Source organism: Pollicipes pollicipes, unplaced genomic scaffold, assembly GCF_011947565.3.
Source record: "Pollicipes pollicipes isolate AB1234 unplaced genomic scaffold, Ppol_2.1 Scaffold_4002;HRSCAF=4701_pilon_pilon_pilon, whole genome shotgun sequence".
NCBI classification, from domain to species: domain Eukaryota; kingdom Metazoa; phylum Arthropoda; class Thecostraca; order Pollicipedomorpha; family Pollicipedidae; genus Pollicipes; species Pollicipes pollicipes.
This window is the reverse complement of record NW_023596420.1, coordinates 29416180-29431254: the sequence shown is the minus strand read 5'-3', so window position 1 is coordinate 29431254 and position 15075 is coordinate 29416180. Positions and strand designations below refer to the sequence as shown.

Genomic DNA, 15075 nt, shown 5'->3' with positions numbered 1-15075 from the left:
TTTGCAAAATTATGAGCGTTACATCCCCCGTGAGCAAGCAAACACTTGTAATACACTGAACTTGTGGCGTTCCATTGGAAATGAGGAACGGAACAAACTCCTAGTACGGACGTAGGCAGTGGGACACAGGGAGACTCGACAAGCCCGTTTGGTCCGGAAGGCCTCTGGAGGCCGACGGGTAACGGCCCGGCATAAGACAAAGGGCCGCTCTTAACATTCTCCAATGGGACAAAGTGGATTCCTATGTCGTCCACAGATTACCAGTACCGAATACTCCACCCTTGTCAGCCTGAAAGCCCATTCCCGAGCACGGACAAAGCTGAGGCCCGTTAATGACTATTAGAACGCCTGCACCATGTGGTCGAGGTCCCTGAGACAATGGAGCCTGTGTCGGTCAGGGGAGGCACGTCCCACAGCGCCGAACGGCAAATCCTGTCTTGGCAAAGTGCCCCGGATCGGTCAGGGGTTCCTTTGTTGAACCGGGACAGAGACGGCACCCCAATGTCAGGGACTCTTGCCGTCGGTCTGGGCCCCTGAAAGCAAAAGGCGATATGAGCAACACCAATGAAAAGACCAGCAACGAGACAAAGGAAGGGCCCTGTGCCAGTCAAGGGGCCTTAGTAGCGAATGCAGGGGCCCACCTCGTTTTGATCCGGGACCCGATAGGCCAAATTGGGGTTGATGTGCCAGTTATTGGATACCTTGCTGGTGAGCATCCGTTTGTGTCCGTGAATGCCCCTGCGTCGATTCTGGGATAGCTGCCCCGGCCAGAGGGCCTCTTACGTCAGGGGAAGGCCCGAGAATGGGTGTCTCCCTCAGAGGTATTCCGGAATAGCCCGGGAGGGGGTCGAACCGAACAGAACGCCCGTGTTGCAAGAATGGTATACGGCATGGGAGCTTTGCCGACTGGGGGACATCGGTATGGGAGCTTTGCCAGCTAGGCCGGTTCGTTGAATGGAAGCTCGCTATAATTTGACGGAGCTCTGCTAACCACGGCTAGCCACGTGGTGTGTCTTGGATGCGGATGCGATGCGTTCGGTAATTGACGGCGCACGTGTGAACGATATCCGCACACAAAACATTATTACTCATATAAAATCGTCGAAGCATTATCCTACTATCTACTCCTTATATTCGGTATCACGATGTGCTTCCTTCATACCTAGTGGCGAGAATGGTTGGCTCGGTTATTATCTGTATTGTCTGCTTGAACATAACGGCGGAGCATCCGGGAAATAAGTGACAGCGCTCGTGACCTGCACAAACCCGCCCGGTAAAATGACGTTTATGCCTTGCTGACACAAAAAAAAACACATGCTGGCCTCAAGCGCCATCCATAGCCTGTGGCTACTCCGGTCCCCGTGGTCTAATTAACTTGCGGCGGCAGCTGCACTTGCCACATCAGACGGGCTTACAACTGCTAAGGGTGCCAACTGTTGACCATTACGCGGCTACACCCGCTAAGAGCGTCAACTTCTGACTAGTCCGCTACTACAACCACGCACGCTATCAGCATCCAGTCTACAACGTCTGGCCAAAGGGCGTCCACATCGCTACACCGAGGCTCCCTGATCAGCCAGATTCTACGGATCGTTCCCTTTCTAGCGTTGTCAGTGGCCGTCAGGAGTCGTCCCAAACGATCTCGCAGTTCAGCAGCTCCGCCAGGACGTCCACCACGTGGCTCGTGGCCTCGTTCACGGACACGCGCCGACCCAGCTCGGCCGTCAGTGACGTCACGAACTTGTCCTCGATGCCGCAGGGCACGATGTGGCGGAACCAGTCGAGGTCCACGCAGCAGTTCAGCGCCAGGCCGTGAGATGTCAGCACTCGCCGCGTGAAGTGGACGCCTGCGACGCACGCAAGTATCCAGGTATCCAACGACGTCACGAGTCCCTCAAAGCGAACCAATGTCTTCTAGACGTCACGACATAAGACACAGCTCCAGTATCGCCGTTTGGGTCACTGGCAGATAATGAAACACGATACTACTGACCTTACGGAAAAACCATCGCACGTTCCGGAGTTTATAGCACAGCGCTCTTATGGTGGATCAAGAACGTAACGCTAACGTGTCTGTCGAGTTCCGCAGCGCAGCATCTGTTCGCTCATTATGTTAGCAACTAGACAGAAGCACAACACGCGACCAGCTAAGCAGTCGCGCGAGTCGTGTCATGCCCTAGGCGTGCCCCTTCCAGTGTAAGTGCGAATATTATTATTATAACATCATGTAACGATGTGACGGCAATGAACACAAACAACAGACAAGTCTACTCTTATCCTAAAAATCTACCGTACCTCCTATTAGACAGAATGTGTCACCTCCCCCATCACACATGCGCGCACGCTTCGTGCGTGAAAGCTGGCACTTCTCAGGAAGTTCTTACCCTGCCGACTCCCCACCCCGGCCGTGACCCAGCCACACCCGCCTTACCCATGGCGCATATCTTGTTCTCTCCGACCCAGACGCCGGTGTGGGGTGAGGTGCCGGCGGCGACGCCCATCCGACCGCAGGCCTCGATCACGACCTCCTCCAGCAGGTGCACGTACCTGCCCCAGACAGCGCCACTGTCAAATACGACCGTGTAGGGGGCGGCACTATCGCGCCAAATCATGCAGATGGCGCCATCAGCAGCCCGACGCACGTACACGGACTGCCATATGCCAGCTGGTGGGGAGGGCAACACGCAGGAGTTCAAAGCGTTGAGAGGACGTCACATCACGAGTCCTCTTCAAAAATTTATTTGTTGGGGGGCCAATGTAAACGAACTGATCGCCATCGCCAGTGCATCCTGATTGTAAACCCACGCGGTGGCGCATGTTGCCCCCGCCACTTTGGACGTCTTGTCCAAGAAATTAACAATCGCGTCTTTCCCTTCTGCAGTCACCTATCATGCTCAATGCTACCAATCCTAGCCTATGATTACCTGTCCCCACATGCTATCCCGCCAAATGCTTGTTTCATTAAAGAACATCACAAGAAATGAAGGCTTGTGGCCACAGTTACAATGATGTAATGGCGGACACACTCGTTCTACTAATTCATCACATAAAAAACCTCGCACATTGGCCCGTTCCTCCAACGCTCATCGCGCCTGCCCCCCCCCCCCCCCCCTCCCCCCCCCCCCAGTCCCCGCCGGCGCTCACCGCCGGGGCCCGCTGACACCGAGCCGCGCCAGGTTGAGCAGCGGGTACACAACCAGCTGTCCAGGCCCGTGGAAGGTGGTGAGGCCGCCGCGCCCGGCGCGCACAAATTCGGCGCCCAGAGCCCGCAGGCGGCGCTCCTCGGCGGCGCCGGTGTCGCGCTGGCGCCGCCCCACCGTGTACACAGGCGCATGCTCCAGCAGCAGCAGCTGGTGCGGCGGCGGCGCGCCGGCGGCCAGCGCCGCGCCGTGCGCCGCCAGCGCCGCCTGCTGCGCCGCTAGGCCGGCTGCGTACGACACCAGGCCAGGTGGCGCGCGCGCACTAGGCGGCTCATGATGCGGCGGCGGCGGCGGGAGATAGAGCAGGAGGGGCGGGAGCCGCACCGCGTCCGGTGCCGTCTCAGGTCAAGTCAGGTCAGATCCGGTGGATCTCAGGCCGTCAGCAGGTCGGTGGCCGTCGGCGCCCCGAGCTCGCCGCGCCACGTGCCGGTGCGCAGTCTCACTGGTCGTTCTTGAACTGGCCCATCTGGGACACGTGCGGGTCCTGAAGCATCTGCAGCTTGCGGCGACCCTGGCGCAGCAGGAACTCGATGCGCAGCGTCTCGCGGCGTGGGATGGCCGCGTGCCGCCGGAACTCGCGGCGCACCGCCTCGGGGGCGCCGGGTTTGTCGCGCGCGGCGCGCAGACACTGCCGGTACAGCGCCAGCACCTGACGCTGAATCTCACTGTGGCGCCACATGACCCATCTGGAACGGGGGCGGAGAGTGAGTGGCGCCTGACGCCAGCAGCGCAGCAGGGACAGACGGCGCCTGGGAGCCTCCTGGAGCCAGCCAGGTGCATCAGAACATGAACACGTCATCATCCAACCGCTTTAATGACAAATTTTTGGATTGCCACTATCCTTCATATTTCAATATTGTAAAAATTCAGGTATAATTAGCAAATAACAAAGTCCCGGAGCAGAAAATTACGTAAAATTTCAAAGCATCGTTCCCAACGCCGAAATTCGAGACAGTGTTCACTGCGGCCAAACTGCAGATTTGTAAGGTAGGCAAGGGTACCGATACTTTAAGCCTGACAGCAGATGCAACAAACAGGAACGTATAACCTGACTCAGTGGCAGATAAGTCAGTGACAGTGACAGACTCAGTGACACGGGTTGAACACCCTCATCAAATAATGGCACATATCTAGTAGAGGTCGTGGCCACCTGCGATACAATACGCAAGTGACCGCAAATGCAAAACGTCTTCAAAAGACCACACCCAGGGCGACAGAACATGGATAACACGGAAGGCCATACGCAAGTGAAGGAGAGAGCTTGACGTCTGCACAGCTGAAGTGAGCGGAAGGTCGTGGGCACGCTTGTCACGGTTCATGTCCACCTAGCCGTGTGAAATGGAGCTTTCCACACGGGACGTTCCCGTCTCGCCATGGCGATCGCAGGGCGGTGTCCGCTGCGACTGCTGTGAGGCGGTGACTGCACCATGGGACTGGCATGACACTGGTGTACACCACACTGAATCTGGTTTTATCCGTCTGACCCGGCCTGGATCTGGTTTTACCGGTCTCTTCCAACTTGTTCGCGATTTGAAAACTCAAGGTCTTCCATGCTAACTAAAGGCGTGGATAATAGTTGTCACGTCCGCTTTCCCGTTTCAAATCTCTCGTTCGCATGGTATGTGCGTCCGTCAGAATGCGTTTTATTAATGAAAACACGTCGATCTCAGATACCACACTTGTGGGATAACACACACACAGGACTCCGCTCCATGTCTGCACCGTCGAACATCAGCCCTTTTGCTCGCACGTTCCCACATATTTCTTAACCCAGAGGCAATCTCACGACAGCTCAGCACAGAGTTAATCTACGATTTCCACGCAGGGTCAAGCCTGCTCCCAACCAGCGGGCACGCAATCACACACCACTGCTACACCGCCCCGTCTGGCATCACTCCACCCACACCCGCACGCGCGCCGGCCTGCTCGCCTCTCCGCGCCACCGGCACTACGTCAGGTGTCTTCTTCACCCACGTGCGAGAGGTCATACTTGCCGCGGATGCATTTGATCTTGACGCCGGGCACGTCCCGGAGCCGCCCCACGCGCACCAGCACGATGTTGTGCTCCTGCAGGTTGTGGCCCTCCCCGGGGATGTACGCCACCATCTCCTTGCCGTTGCTGAGCCGCACCAGGCAGCAGCGCCGGTTGGCCGAGTTCGGCTTCTTCGGCTTCTTGATGAGAGTCTTGAGTACGACGCCCTTCATCTGCGGGTTGCCGTCCAGCGGCCGCTTCTTCACGTACGGTTTGCGGTTCTGCAGGCGCTTGTGCAGCGTCTCCAGCGAGATGGTGCGGCAGGCGGCAGGGGTCGGCGCCGGGGTCGGCGTCAGGAGGCGGCCCAGCACGGCGGACAGCCGCGCCGCCGGCCGGGCGGCGGGCGGCAGGGCGCCGCTCAGCGAGCGGGCGGCTAGCGGCAGAGCGCCGCTCAGCGGGCGGGCGGGCGCGCCGGCGACCAGCGCGGCCCGCAACGGCGCCAGCAGCCGGCCCAGCATCCCTGCAACAGGGGCACATAGCGACCGTTAGCGCCTCGCTGGCCGGCCGGCCGGCCCCCGCCCAGCCGCCCACCCGCCCGCCGGACACGGCCCGGGACCTCAAGCGGTCCGGCCGTGGCCTGGCGCATCGCTGACGCTGCGCGTCTTGGCGCCGATGTCAGTCCACGGCTTCAGTCACCACGACGAGAACGACGGTCTTGGTTATCCAAGGCGGCGGTGGAGCGGATGAGAAGAGCTGGTGGACGAATGCCACCAGCACCGAGAGGTCTTCTCTCTTCTCATAGTTACGCCATTCGTTGGATGGGCAAAAATATAATGCCCAAAATTAGAATTAAGTCTCTAAAAAAGAATTGATAAAAATATTAATAAAATTCTCTAAAAAGAATTAATAAAAATATAAAATAATAAAATATATACGTGAATTTAACATCGCGACCATGACAGTCCACTCCACTTAACAAGTGGGTGACATTCACTAGATATTGTTTATACGGATCGGGCATGGGAGCGGCGATGCCCCGGATTTCGACGCCTAATCCGAAAACAAGACGATGAAATAAATTGTTCAGTGCATTAGCGAGGAACATTATTCACAAAGATGAGACAGTAGTAACAGCTTATTCTCCGGAGAAAAAAGGGGAATGGAGATATGGTTGGGTTGACATTTCGGCAACATGTCTTTATCTAAATAATAGCAGGACTTCTGCTATTGTTTCGATAAGGGCATGCTGCCGAAATACCAAACCAGCTATATATCCATTCTCCTGGTTTTGCTCCCAGGAATAGGCTATTACTACTGACTTATCTATACAACATAAATAAGAAATAAAGGCCGAAGCCAGTGGCTTTGAGGTTTGGAAATTCTATGTCGAAGAGCAAGACTTCAACTTTGAGGTTAAGAAATCAAACAATGCCCGTGGTTTCATATTTTTATAACGTGAAGCCAAATCCAAAGCCACTCCTTTCAAATCTAGAGAAATGAAGCCAAAGCCCAACCCATCAGTTAAAAACCCGAGGCCAAAACCGCAGCCGAATTTAGTGCGCAACGTTCGTTAGTGAAACCAAATTATTTTTTTATGATCTGATTTAACTACACAAGACCAGAACACGCATTTGTTTCCGGGAGCAATTGAGGCAAGGCGTTAGTTCTTTGACCGTCACCAGGTGCTAATTGTTATTGAGAATGACCAGTTGGGTATTTGTACCGAGACGGTCATGAGGTTACGAAATATTCCAGACCGTCATCAAAATGTTATTACGTCGGCCTTAGTATACTGGTCAGGTCACAAAGTGTCTGTTAAGCACCTCAAACTTGGTGGCGTTGGCTGTGGTACAGCTTCATCCCCTCTGTTACAGCGGTACCACTGGGACAAACAGCGTCACTGTTTTGGGACTTTGATCAAATGTTTTAGAGGGATGGCTGTGCTTACAGTCCTTACTAGGCATTCCTTGTCACGAAGACGCTGTCTGCACCCCTCCGGTACAGTAATTCCAGCTGAGCAGAAAATTTGTGCCGAAATGTTAGTACCGTGGCAGGACTTGCCCTGCTTCAGCCTGCTCTCTTGACTAGTTGCAAATCGACCGCCATATCTGAACCAGCCAGGCACGGTATTATACGCGAGCCAACAAGCTGGCCAAACATTACCCATTACCTTACCCTGTTACACATTACACACATTACGTTCTAACAACAGAGCAATGAGATGGCTAATCAAATCACTTCAACAAAAATATTCCGGCCTCTTCTCCAACGCCTACTGCCCATCAGGCATGGTGCATATTTAAATAAAACAACTGCCGTGTACGCTTGCTTAACCATTTCACGTTCATGGGGAATCTGGGTCCGGACGACAGCAATGGTACTAAGGAATGAAAAAATGGTGACCACACTGGGTTATGCTATTTCTCCTAACTGTTTTTTATTTGCAGCATACTACCAGTGAAACCACGGGCATAGGTTCGCAAAATGTCTTATGGGGAGGGGGCTGAACAGCCAAAAATAACAGATATTACCCTCAAAATAGGCCAACAATGTCTTTCAATCAAAATTCCCTTCTCTTCTCTTGATCTCCCTTTCTCTTTCTTTTCAAAGTTGGGGGATGGAGCACAATTTTTTCAGAGGGGGGGGGGGCTGGAACCTCCCTAACTGAAAAGGGAACCACATCCGGACATGCTACCATTGGGCGTGGTGTCCTGGGGCTTCCCACAGAATGGCAATGCTGGTAACATTAGTGTTGGAGTCATAGAGAGGTTGTGCTTGGGTGTCAAAACGTGTATAGGCTATGCATACATTGTATTGAAAACAGCTATCTTGATGCACAACACAAGTGTAACAGATAAGACAGTAGTAAGTGTTATTCCTCGACGAACAACCAGGAGCGTGGATATATAGATGGGTTGATATTTCAGCAACCTGCCATCATCAAAACCATAGCAGAAATTTGTTCTGCCATTGTTTTGATGCAATAACATAAATAAATCAGATCAAAACAATCTTCTGCCACTGTTTCAATACAGGCATGTTGCCAAAATATCAACCCATCTATATTTCCATTCTACTGTTTTGTGTCCTAGGAAAAAGGCTTTTACTACTGTCTTATCTGTGTGAATAATCCAGGGATGAGTAGAAAATTAACTAGCCATCACTGACCTATACTATATTTCTGGCTAACATAAACAGACAACCTAGTAAAAACAAGCTGTTAGGACATCAATGAATGGCAAGTAGGTACAATGTAACTAGAACCACTGTAATACTGCCTAGTTTCAACCTTAATTAACCATGCCAGTTGGGCCAAACAATGCATTCGTTCTGGGATGTACTCAGTACCACTCGCTAGTAAAGCGCGCAATTTATAATTTCATTACACAAGCGGCTCACGTCTTGTAAGCTTGAGTCAACCCATAAGCGCAGCCCGCGGGTCAGAGGCTTGGGTCTATCAGCGGCGCGCAACACATGACCCGGGTCTCACCTCAACCAGAATCGAAGAAAAGTAACCGAACAGACCGATGGGAGCTTCACACCAGAAAAGGACCGCTCTTATTTCGTGTGCTGGTATTCTTTTCCAACAAACATACCAGACTTCCCTGAGCCGAATGGTAGCAAGCGCGTCGCAAATGAGCGCGTCAGCGGAGAACATGTGCCATATAATTTGGAAGCAATAACAGAAAAGTTTCTGCGTATTTCTATACGAACAGAGGTGACCTGAAACGCCGGACTAAACGACCGCCATCCCTGGTCAGGCCGCAGTAGTGACCTGCTCTGACAGAAAACCTGACTTCTGTCAGTCATCCAGGATGCCTGCTTCCGGAGAGTGGACTGCTGGACGATGCTGGCATAGACAGCATGCTACGGGGCGGCGCTACTGGACATCTGCTACGCTGCGGCGGCTGGTGCTGCGCAGTTGCAAGTGTACTTAGATGCGACAGCGGTGCGAGCACAGGTCGACGAGACCGGCTGTCCCAGACCTACAACCCTGCCTCGACTCCTGAAAACCAGCACTGCAACTCAGCCGCGGCGCTGAGCAGGTGCAGCGGCGGCCAAAGCAACGACCCCAGAGAGACGCCAAGGCTGTCGTCAACACCATAGTGAGGCGGCAAGCACCGGAGTTGAATGAAGACGATGGCCCTAGCCCGTGAAGGTCGGGGGGGGCACGGAGCGACTCGAACGTGTCCCCTCACCCCCCGCGCTTGTGTACGCGCTCATTGGAATTGGACTACTACGCAGTGCTCCCTCTTCTTGGTTCTTCGGTGTTCGGCGCGGTGAGCGCTCTTCGCCGTCGATGAATGGTAGGATGTATTCAAAGAACACAGCCGATTAGTTCAACCGGCCACACAAATTCTTTGGCGTTACTTTTTCTTTTAAGCCCTTTAATTGGGCTTCAGCAATGTGTCGTTTTTTTATTTGGTGTCCAACGCCTCGGTGACTTTTTTGAGCCTATCATGGCTCGCACAAAATAAGCCGCACCGCCCATGAACGGCAAGCTCTCAAACGCGTCAGTGGAGCAATGTCCTTGCCGCTACAGCCCCGCATACTAGCCTTAAGGCTTGCTATCGTACAGTGATCACACATCTGTCGAGTGTTTGTTCTCTCATCCGCTCGCCGCCGGCTCCAAGTTTTTTCAGGCGTGCGTCTGGCGGGCGAACCCCGCCGACCTCGCTCGCGTCGAGCGTGGGCTATCAATAGACGAGCCACGAGGACGCAGACATACCACCGACCGCTCCCGAAAACGAGGCAGCGCCCTTTCGGGGGCCTCACGTGGCGTCACTGGGTGAAATGAACCTGCCGCTGTTCGGTAAAACAATGCACGCGTTAGGCCGGGGATGTCCTGGTCCAAATGCACAGCGGTACTTACTCCCAATGGCACAAGTTCAGTTTGTACTCGGTCGCTGCTAGTCATGCGGTGGCAAGTCGGCGTGGAGGCCATTTTGCACTGTTAGGTTAGATAGGTTAGTTACGTGAGCTGTTCAGTGCATGAGCGAGGAACGCTATTCACATGGATAAGGCAGTAGTATTAGCCTCATTCCTCGAAAAAAAAAACAGGAGAATGGAGTTATAGTCAGGTTCATACTCGGCAACATGCCTTTATCGAAACAATAGCAGAAGTGAATTCCTTTCTGCATTTTTACTTATGTGCCCTGCGGCGGAATTCACTTCTGCTATTGTTTCAATAAAGGCATGCTGCCGAAATATCAACCCAACGGTATATCCATTCTCCTGTTTTTTTCTGAAGAATAAGGCTTAAACTACTGTCTTGTCTAGTTGGGTTAGTTATGAGCAAGGTCGTGTGATTGACCGAAGCGACGTGATCGACTAGCAAAGCAGTGATGCAATACGATGTATATGGACATTGCCAGATCCCGGCGGGAAAACGACCGAGACAGCTGTTTTGGCGCACAAATGGATAAACTGATCAAAAGCTTGTGTTTGATGTGGGACGATAAAATCTCACCCCCATAGGTCAGGGGTTAAGGGTGTTCATCTTGGAACTTTTCATGCCTGTGGATGTGCCGAAGTAACTAAAAGCGCCTTCCTCCCGACCCACATGTCGCATGTTTCCCTCATCCTGCACATTGGGATACGACAGGATTTGTATGGAAAGTTGCTGCGGTTTGTGCTGCCTCAAGAAAAGCGTTTTTACTGTGTCACATCGGACTAGGCTATCAGAGGCTGTGATTCCAAAGTCAACGCGGAGCATACTGTCAGGCACGTGATCAAGAACCTTCTGGTGCGGACGCCGGCCGGACGCTCCCGTGTCGACGTCCTCTCAGACATACGCTTCAGGCAGCCGCTGTCATTTCTTTCAAGAGAGGAAATCAGTACAGCGAGAAAAACCTGTATTCGTCTGCGAAATCCGCTCCACTACAGACTGGCAGTGGACGATAATGCTCCGACTCAGATTGGAAGAATAGCGCGCCAGCATGAAAATATCCAAAATGGACTCCCTGCACAATACAGATCACCAATCCCCCAGAAAAATGCTGTTAGAAACGAAATAAATCAAACCCATGATTCTTAAAACACTTCTCATTCACTTCTCAAGATGACATCGAGCACTGTTAGAGCGTAACAACGATTCCGATTCCCAGCCAGTTACGCATCACGCTTTGCGCTGGCTGCAAGGATGAGAAACGGGCCCAGAACTGCTATGAGTCGCATGCCGCCGTCATCGCGACTCCGCATCCGGCACAACATCTACACCAGTTCTAGTGCGGGGCGCCGGCCGTGTCCTACTTAGTGACCATGTGCATGGCGTGCGCCAGATAGTCGACGTTGTTGGAGCAGACGCCGGCCACTGAGATGCGGCCGTCCTTGGTCAGGTACACGCTGAACTCCTTGGTCAGCCGCTCGACTTGGTCAGGCTTCATGCCCGTGAAGCAGAACATGCCGATCTGGTCGGTGATGTGCTGCCAGTTGCGCGTGCTGCCCTCGCGCGCCAGTCCTTCGCGGAGCTTGGTGCGCATGGCGATGATGCGGTCGGCCATGAGCTTGACGTCGCCGAGCCACTGCTTCTTCAGCTCCGGCGAGCCCAGGATCTTGCAGACGATGCGCGCTCCGTGGACGGGCGGGTTCGAGTACATGGGCCGGATCAGGATCTTCACCTGCGACATGACGCGTGCCGCCTCCTCCTTGTCAGCGCAGATCATGTTGAAGGCGCCGGCACGCTCGCCGTACAGCCCCATGTTCTTGGCGAAGGACTGCGAGAGCGCGATGCAGTGGCCGTCCTCGAGGAACTGGCGCACGGCGAGCGCGTCCCGCTCCGTGTCGCCGGACGCGAAGCCCTGGTACGCCATGTCGAAGTACGGGAAAATGTTCTTCTTCTTGATAAGGCTCGACATCTCCTTCCACTGCTCGGGCTTGGGGTCGACGCCCGTCGGGTTGTGCGCGCACGCGTGCAGCATGATGAGCGAGCGCTCGGGCATCTTGGCGATGTCCTGAAGCGCGCCCTCGAAGTCGAAGCCGCACGTGCTCGGGTCGTAGTAGCGGTAGTGCTTGACGTCCATGCCGGCGTGCTTGAAGATGGGGATGTGGTTGCCCCACGTCGGCGTCGGCAGCCACACGACTTTCGGGCCTGTGAAGAACTTGGAAAAGAAGGCAGCGCCTACTCGCAGCGAGCCGGTGCCCGAGATGCACTGCGCAGTCACGTTCAGGTCGTCCTGCACCCATCGGTTACCCTCGCCGAGCGCCAGGTTCGCCGCGTGTGCGCAGAACTCGGGCAGCCCTGTGATGCCGGCGTACTCCTTGTCCATCTCCGCGGCCACGATCTGCTGTTCGGCCACACGAACGCTAGGCAGGACGAAGGGCTTCCCATTGTCATCTCTGTATGCCCCCACACCCAGGTTGATTTTCTTTGGGTTGGTGTCTCTCTTGAACGCCTCTGTTACACCCAAAATCGCGTCTGGTGGTCCCATTTCAACATTGCTCCACCATGAGTTGCACCTAGTGACTGGGGCAACCACACTTTTCAGGTTGATGCTCAACAGCCTGGATGAGTTGACCAATGCCATTTTCAATGTATTCTTGAAACTGGGAAGTTTAAAAGCAAAGTTCTAGTATCTGAAAGGCAAATATAATATCAACCATTCATAGAGTCACCAAACATCCCAATAAACCAGCAGAAACTAAGCAGGTAAACAGTCTCAAGCATGGCCATCCACAAGGCAGAAATGTTTCAAATGGTGACATCATGATGTACCAGAAGATGAACTGTTTATGTATGAACAAAAATGATGCAACAATTAAACAAACACAATCCTTTTGCTGGGTTCATCCTTTTCTCTTCATCCCATGCACAAACAAAGCTGCTAAAGCACAACATATAGGCTACAGTTGATCTCATCTACAACTGTATACACCTGACGAAAAACCACATTTCAAACAAGAAATGAACAATAACAAATTACTGATGAGCATAATCATAACCAGATATGTGCAAAATCTTTACATTTCAGTTTGGTTAAGAAATCAAAAGGGACTAATCTGATACCTCCTGGCCCTGCATCAGTTGCTAATCACATCAAGCCAATGGCTTTGAGTGAAAGGGCTGTGATATTTAGCCAGTTGGGTAGCAGGGATGCAAGTGAAAATACATGCTTTTGTCATAGCTGTTCATCACAGCTCTGAACGGGTCACCTCAGATTATTCACACCCATTTCAAAATTACCCAGTGGACATGTTGTCCATTACTTGCATTACCTGGGCAGCTAGACACCCAGTTGGCAACACTCTGCTCAATGTTGATTGGTTGACCTTATATGAGGGAAAGAGCAATATAACATGGATATAACAGAAGGATCCAATGGCATGCATTATTGCATCATTATAATATATGCCATCTAACTGAATAAATAATGGATTGCTGTTTAGGATTACAGTTTAATGAATGAGGGATGCATAATGTGTAAGACTGAACTATGCACCGCAAGGAAAAGTGACACAATTTAAAGAGCTGACAAAAACTTATAATACATGACTTACAAGCCACAAGTTAATGTGCTGATGCTACCTGAAAAACACAAATTAAGATGAATTGGGGTCAACCTGCATGCAGCAGTTGAAAATTGTGGTGGGCAAATTATGGTACCTACATTATTTTACTCTTTTGCAAGTTCACAATTGTCCAAATTTGTGGTCCACACACTCTTACACTCGGGCAATGGAAGTTAAGGTGAAGCTTTCAACCATTTTTTTGTAATTTTCTTGTCCATGTTCATGGGGCAAATACTGCATTCTTACATTGTTTGGGGCCTTGCTCCCCTGCCCCACCAAACCTAGTTCATACATCCCTGTATGCACTGGTGCCAAAGTGGCCCAATGATGTTTACACATTGTGCATAATTCTTATTTAACCCTCCTATTGACAACATGGGATTAATAGCCTTACTCTTCACAGAATAACCCATAAAATTAAGATAGACAGATTGATATTTCAGCTGCATGCCTCTATTGTAGCAAATATCAGGAGCCAATGTCAGTTTTGATAGACATGTAGCCAAAACAGCAATCCAACTATTTCTCGATTTTCCTGGTTGTTCTAGGTGGAATCCAGCTGCTATCTTTATTTATCCAAATGTGTAATGCTCCTGGCAAACACACGCCAAAAACAATGTAGCCTGTAGCTCCCATATCAGATTAACTTAAATGATGCTAAGCAAGCTGTTACCCACTTCCTGGTGACTGCAGGGTATCATAAAAGTAATGAGTTGCTGGGGAATATCTACTTAAAAACACACCACCCTCTCCTTATCATGAACGTTTCTCCAACAATGTTCCATGTCGGGGTCAACATAAACCCTGAGGGACACAGCGCACCAAGGGGATCGTCAACGTTTGTCCATGTTTTCCATCAAGCCCGCAATAGGTAATGCCAAGGCCATGTAATAGTGCACCTTCCCGTGATCAACACGCCCCCCTCCCCCCGCAACGTATAACTCGTAACCTCCAACCAACCTTCAGACGCAAAACCGCGAGCCGGTTTGGCAGCCTGGGAGCGCTAGGTTCGTCGTCTGTGTGCGTCTCAACTGTGTCGTCAGCTGTTACGAGATTATCGACGGCGGAAATAACGGGGACAGCCGCTTTGGCACTAAAGTATTCCGCATGGTTGGTATCGTGACCCATTTGTGACGTGATTGTTAGGTATGGGATCTCTATCAGCTAAAGCCTTGATTTTATCAAGATTTCTGGTTCTCTGTGCTAGGGTTACAATTGTTTTATGTAAGAAACAATCTTACCTTAAAATTATACACCATTACAGAGTTGGGAACATGAGGATTTAGGTCGTTACATAATACAAAATGATTTGCGCGACCAGTTTATTTATTGACTGGCTTCTTGCTGAAAATGCTGGAAAGAATTTTACCAAGCAAGGTGAAAGACTTTCGCTAA

General features: G+C 52.0%; 3 protein-coding genes across 6 annotated transcripts; all 3 read right to left on the bottom strand.

Moving 5' to 3' along the window:
• Positions 1-1191: 1191 nt before the first annotated feature.
• LOC119093322 (putative lipoyltransferase 2, mitochondrial) lies at positions 1192-8728 on the bottom strand. Its single transcript, XM_037216267.1, has 4 exons — positions 8663-8728; positions 3644-3886; positions 2432-2547; positions 1192-1847 (listed from the first exon to the last, which is right to left on the bottom strand). The coding sequence occupies exons 2-4, from the start codon at positions 3877-3879 to the stop codon at positions 1621-1623; spliced, it is 579 nt and encodes a 192-aa protein (XP_037072162.1). The 5' UTR covers positions 3880-3886; positions 8663-8728; the 3' UTR covers positions 1192-1620.
• Positions 5154-5972, bottom strand: LOC119094355 (40S ribosomal protein S12, mitochondrial). Its single transcript, XM_037217421.1, has 2 exons — positions 5950-5972; positions 5154-5535 (listed from the first exon to the last, which is right to left on the bottom strand). Exons 1-2 carry the CDS (start codon positions 5970-5972, stop codon positions 5154-5156), a joined length of 405 nt encoding a protein of 134 aa, XP_037073316.1.
• A 2278-nt stretch (positions 8729-11006) lies between the features above and the next one.
• LOC119093709 (glutamate oxaloacetate transaminase 2) lies at positions 11007-14750 on the bottom strand. Of its 4 annotated transcripts, none has more exons than XM_037216712.1 (2): positions 14641-14750; positions 11007-12747 (listed from the first exon to the last, which is right to left on the bottom strand). In XM_037216712.1, exon 2 carries the CDS (start codon positions 12696-12698, stop codon positions 11421-11423), a length of 1278 nt encoding a protein of 425 aa, XP_037072607.1. In that variant the 5' UTR covers positions 12699-12747; positions 14641-14750; the 3' UTR covers positions 11007-11420. The 4 variants fall into 4 exon arrangements, with proteins under 4 accessions (XP_037072607.1, XP_037072608.1, XP_037072610.1 ...); XM_037216713.1 differs by lacking the exon at positions 14641-14750 and adding an exon at positions 14580-14620; XM_037216715.1 differs by lacking the exon at positions 14641-14750 and adding an exon at positions 14503-14524.
• Positions 14751-15075: the final 325 nt, after the last annotated feature.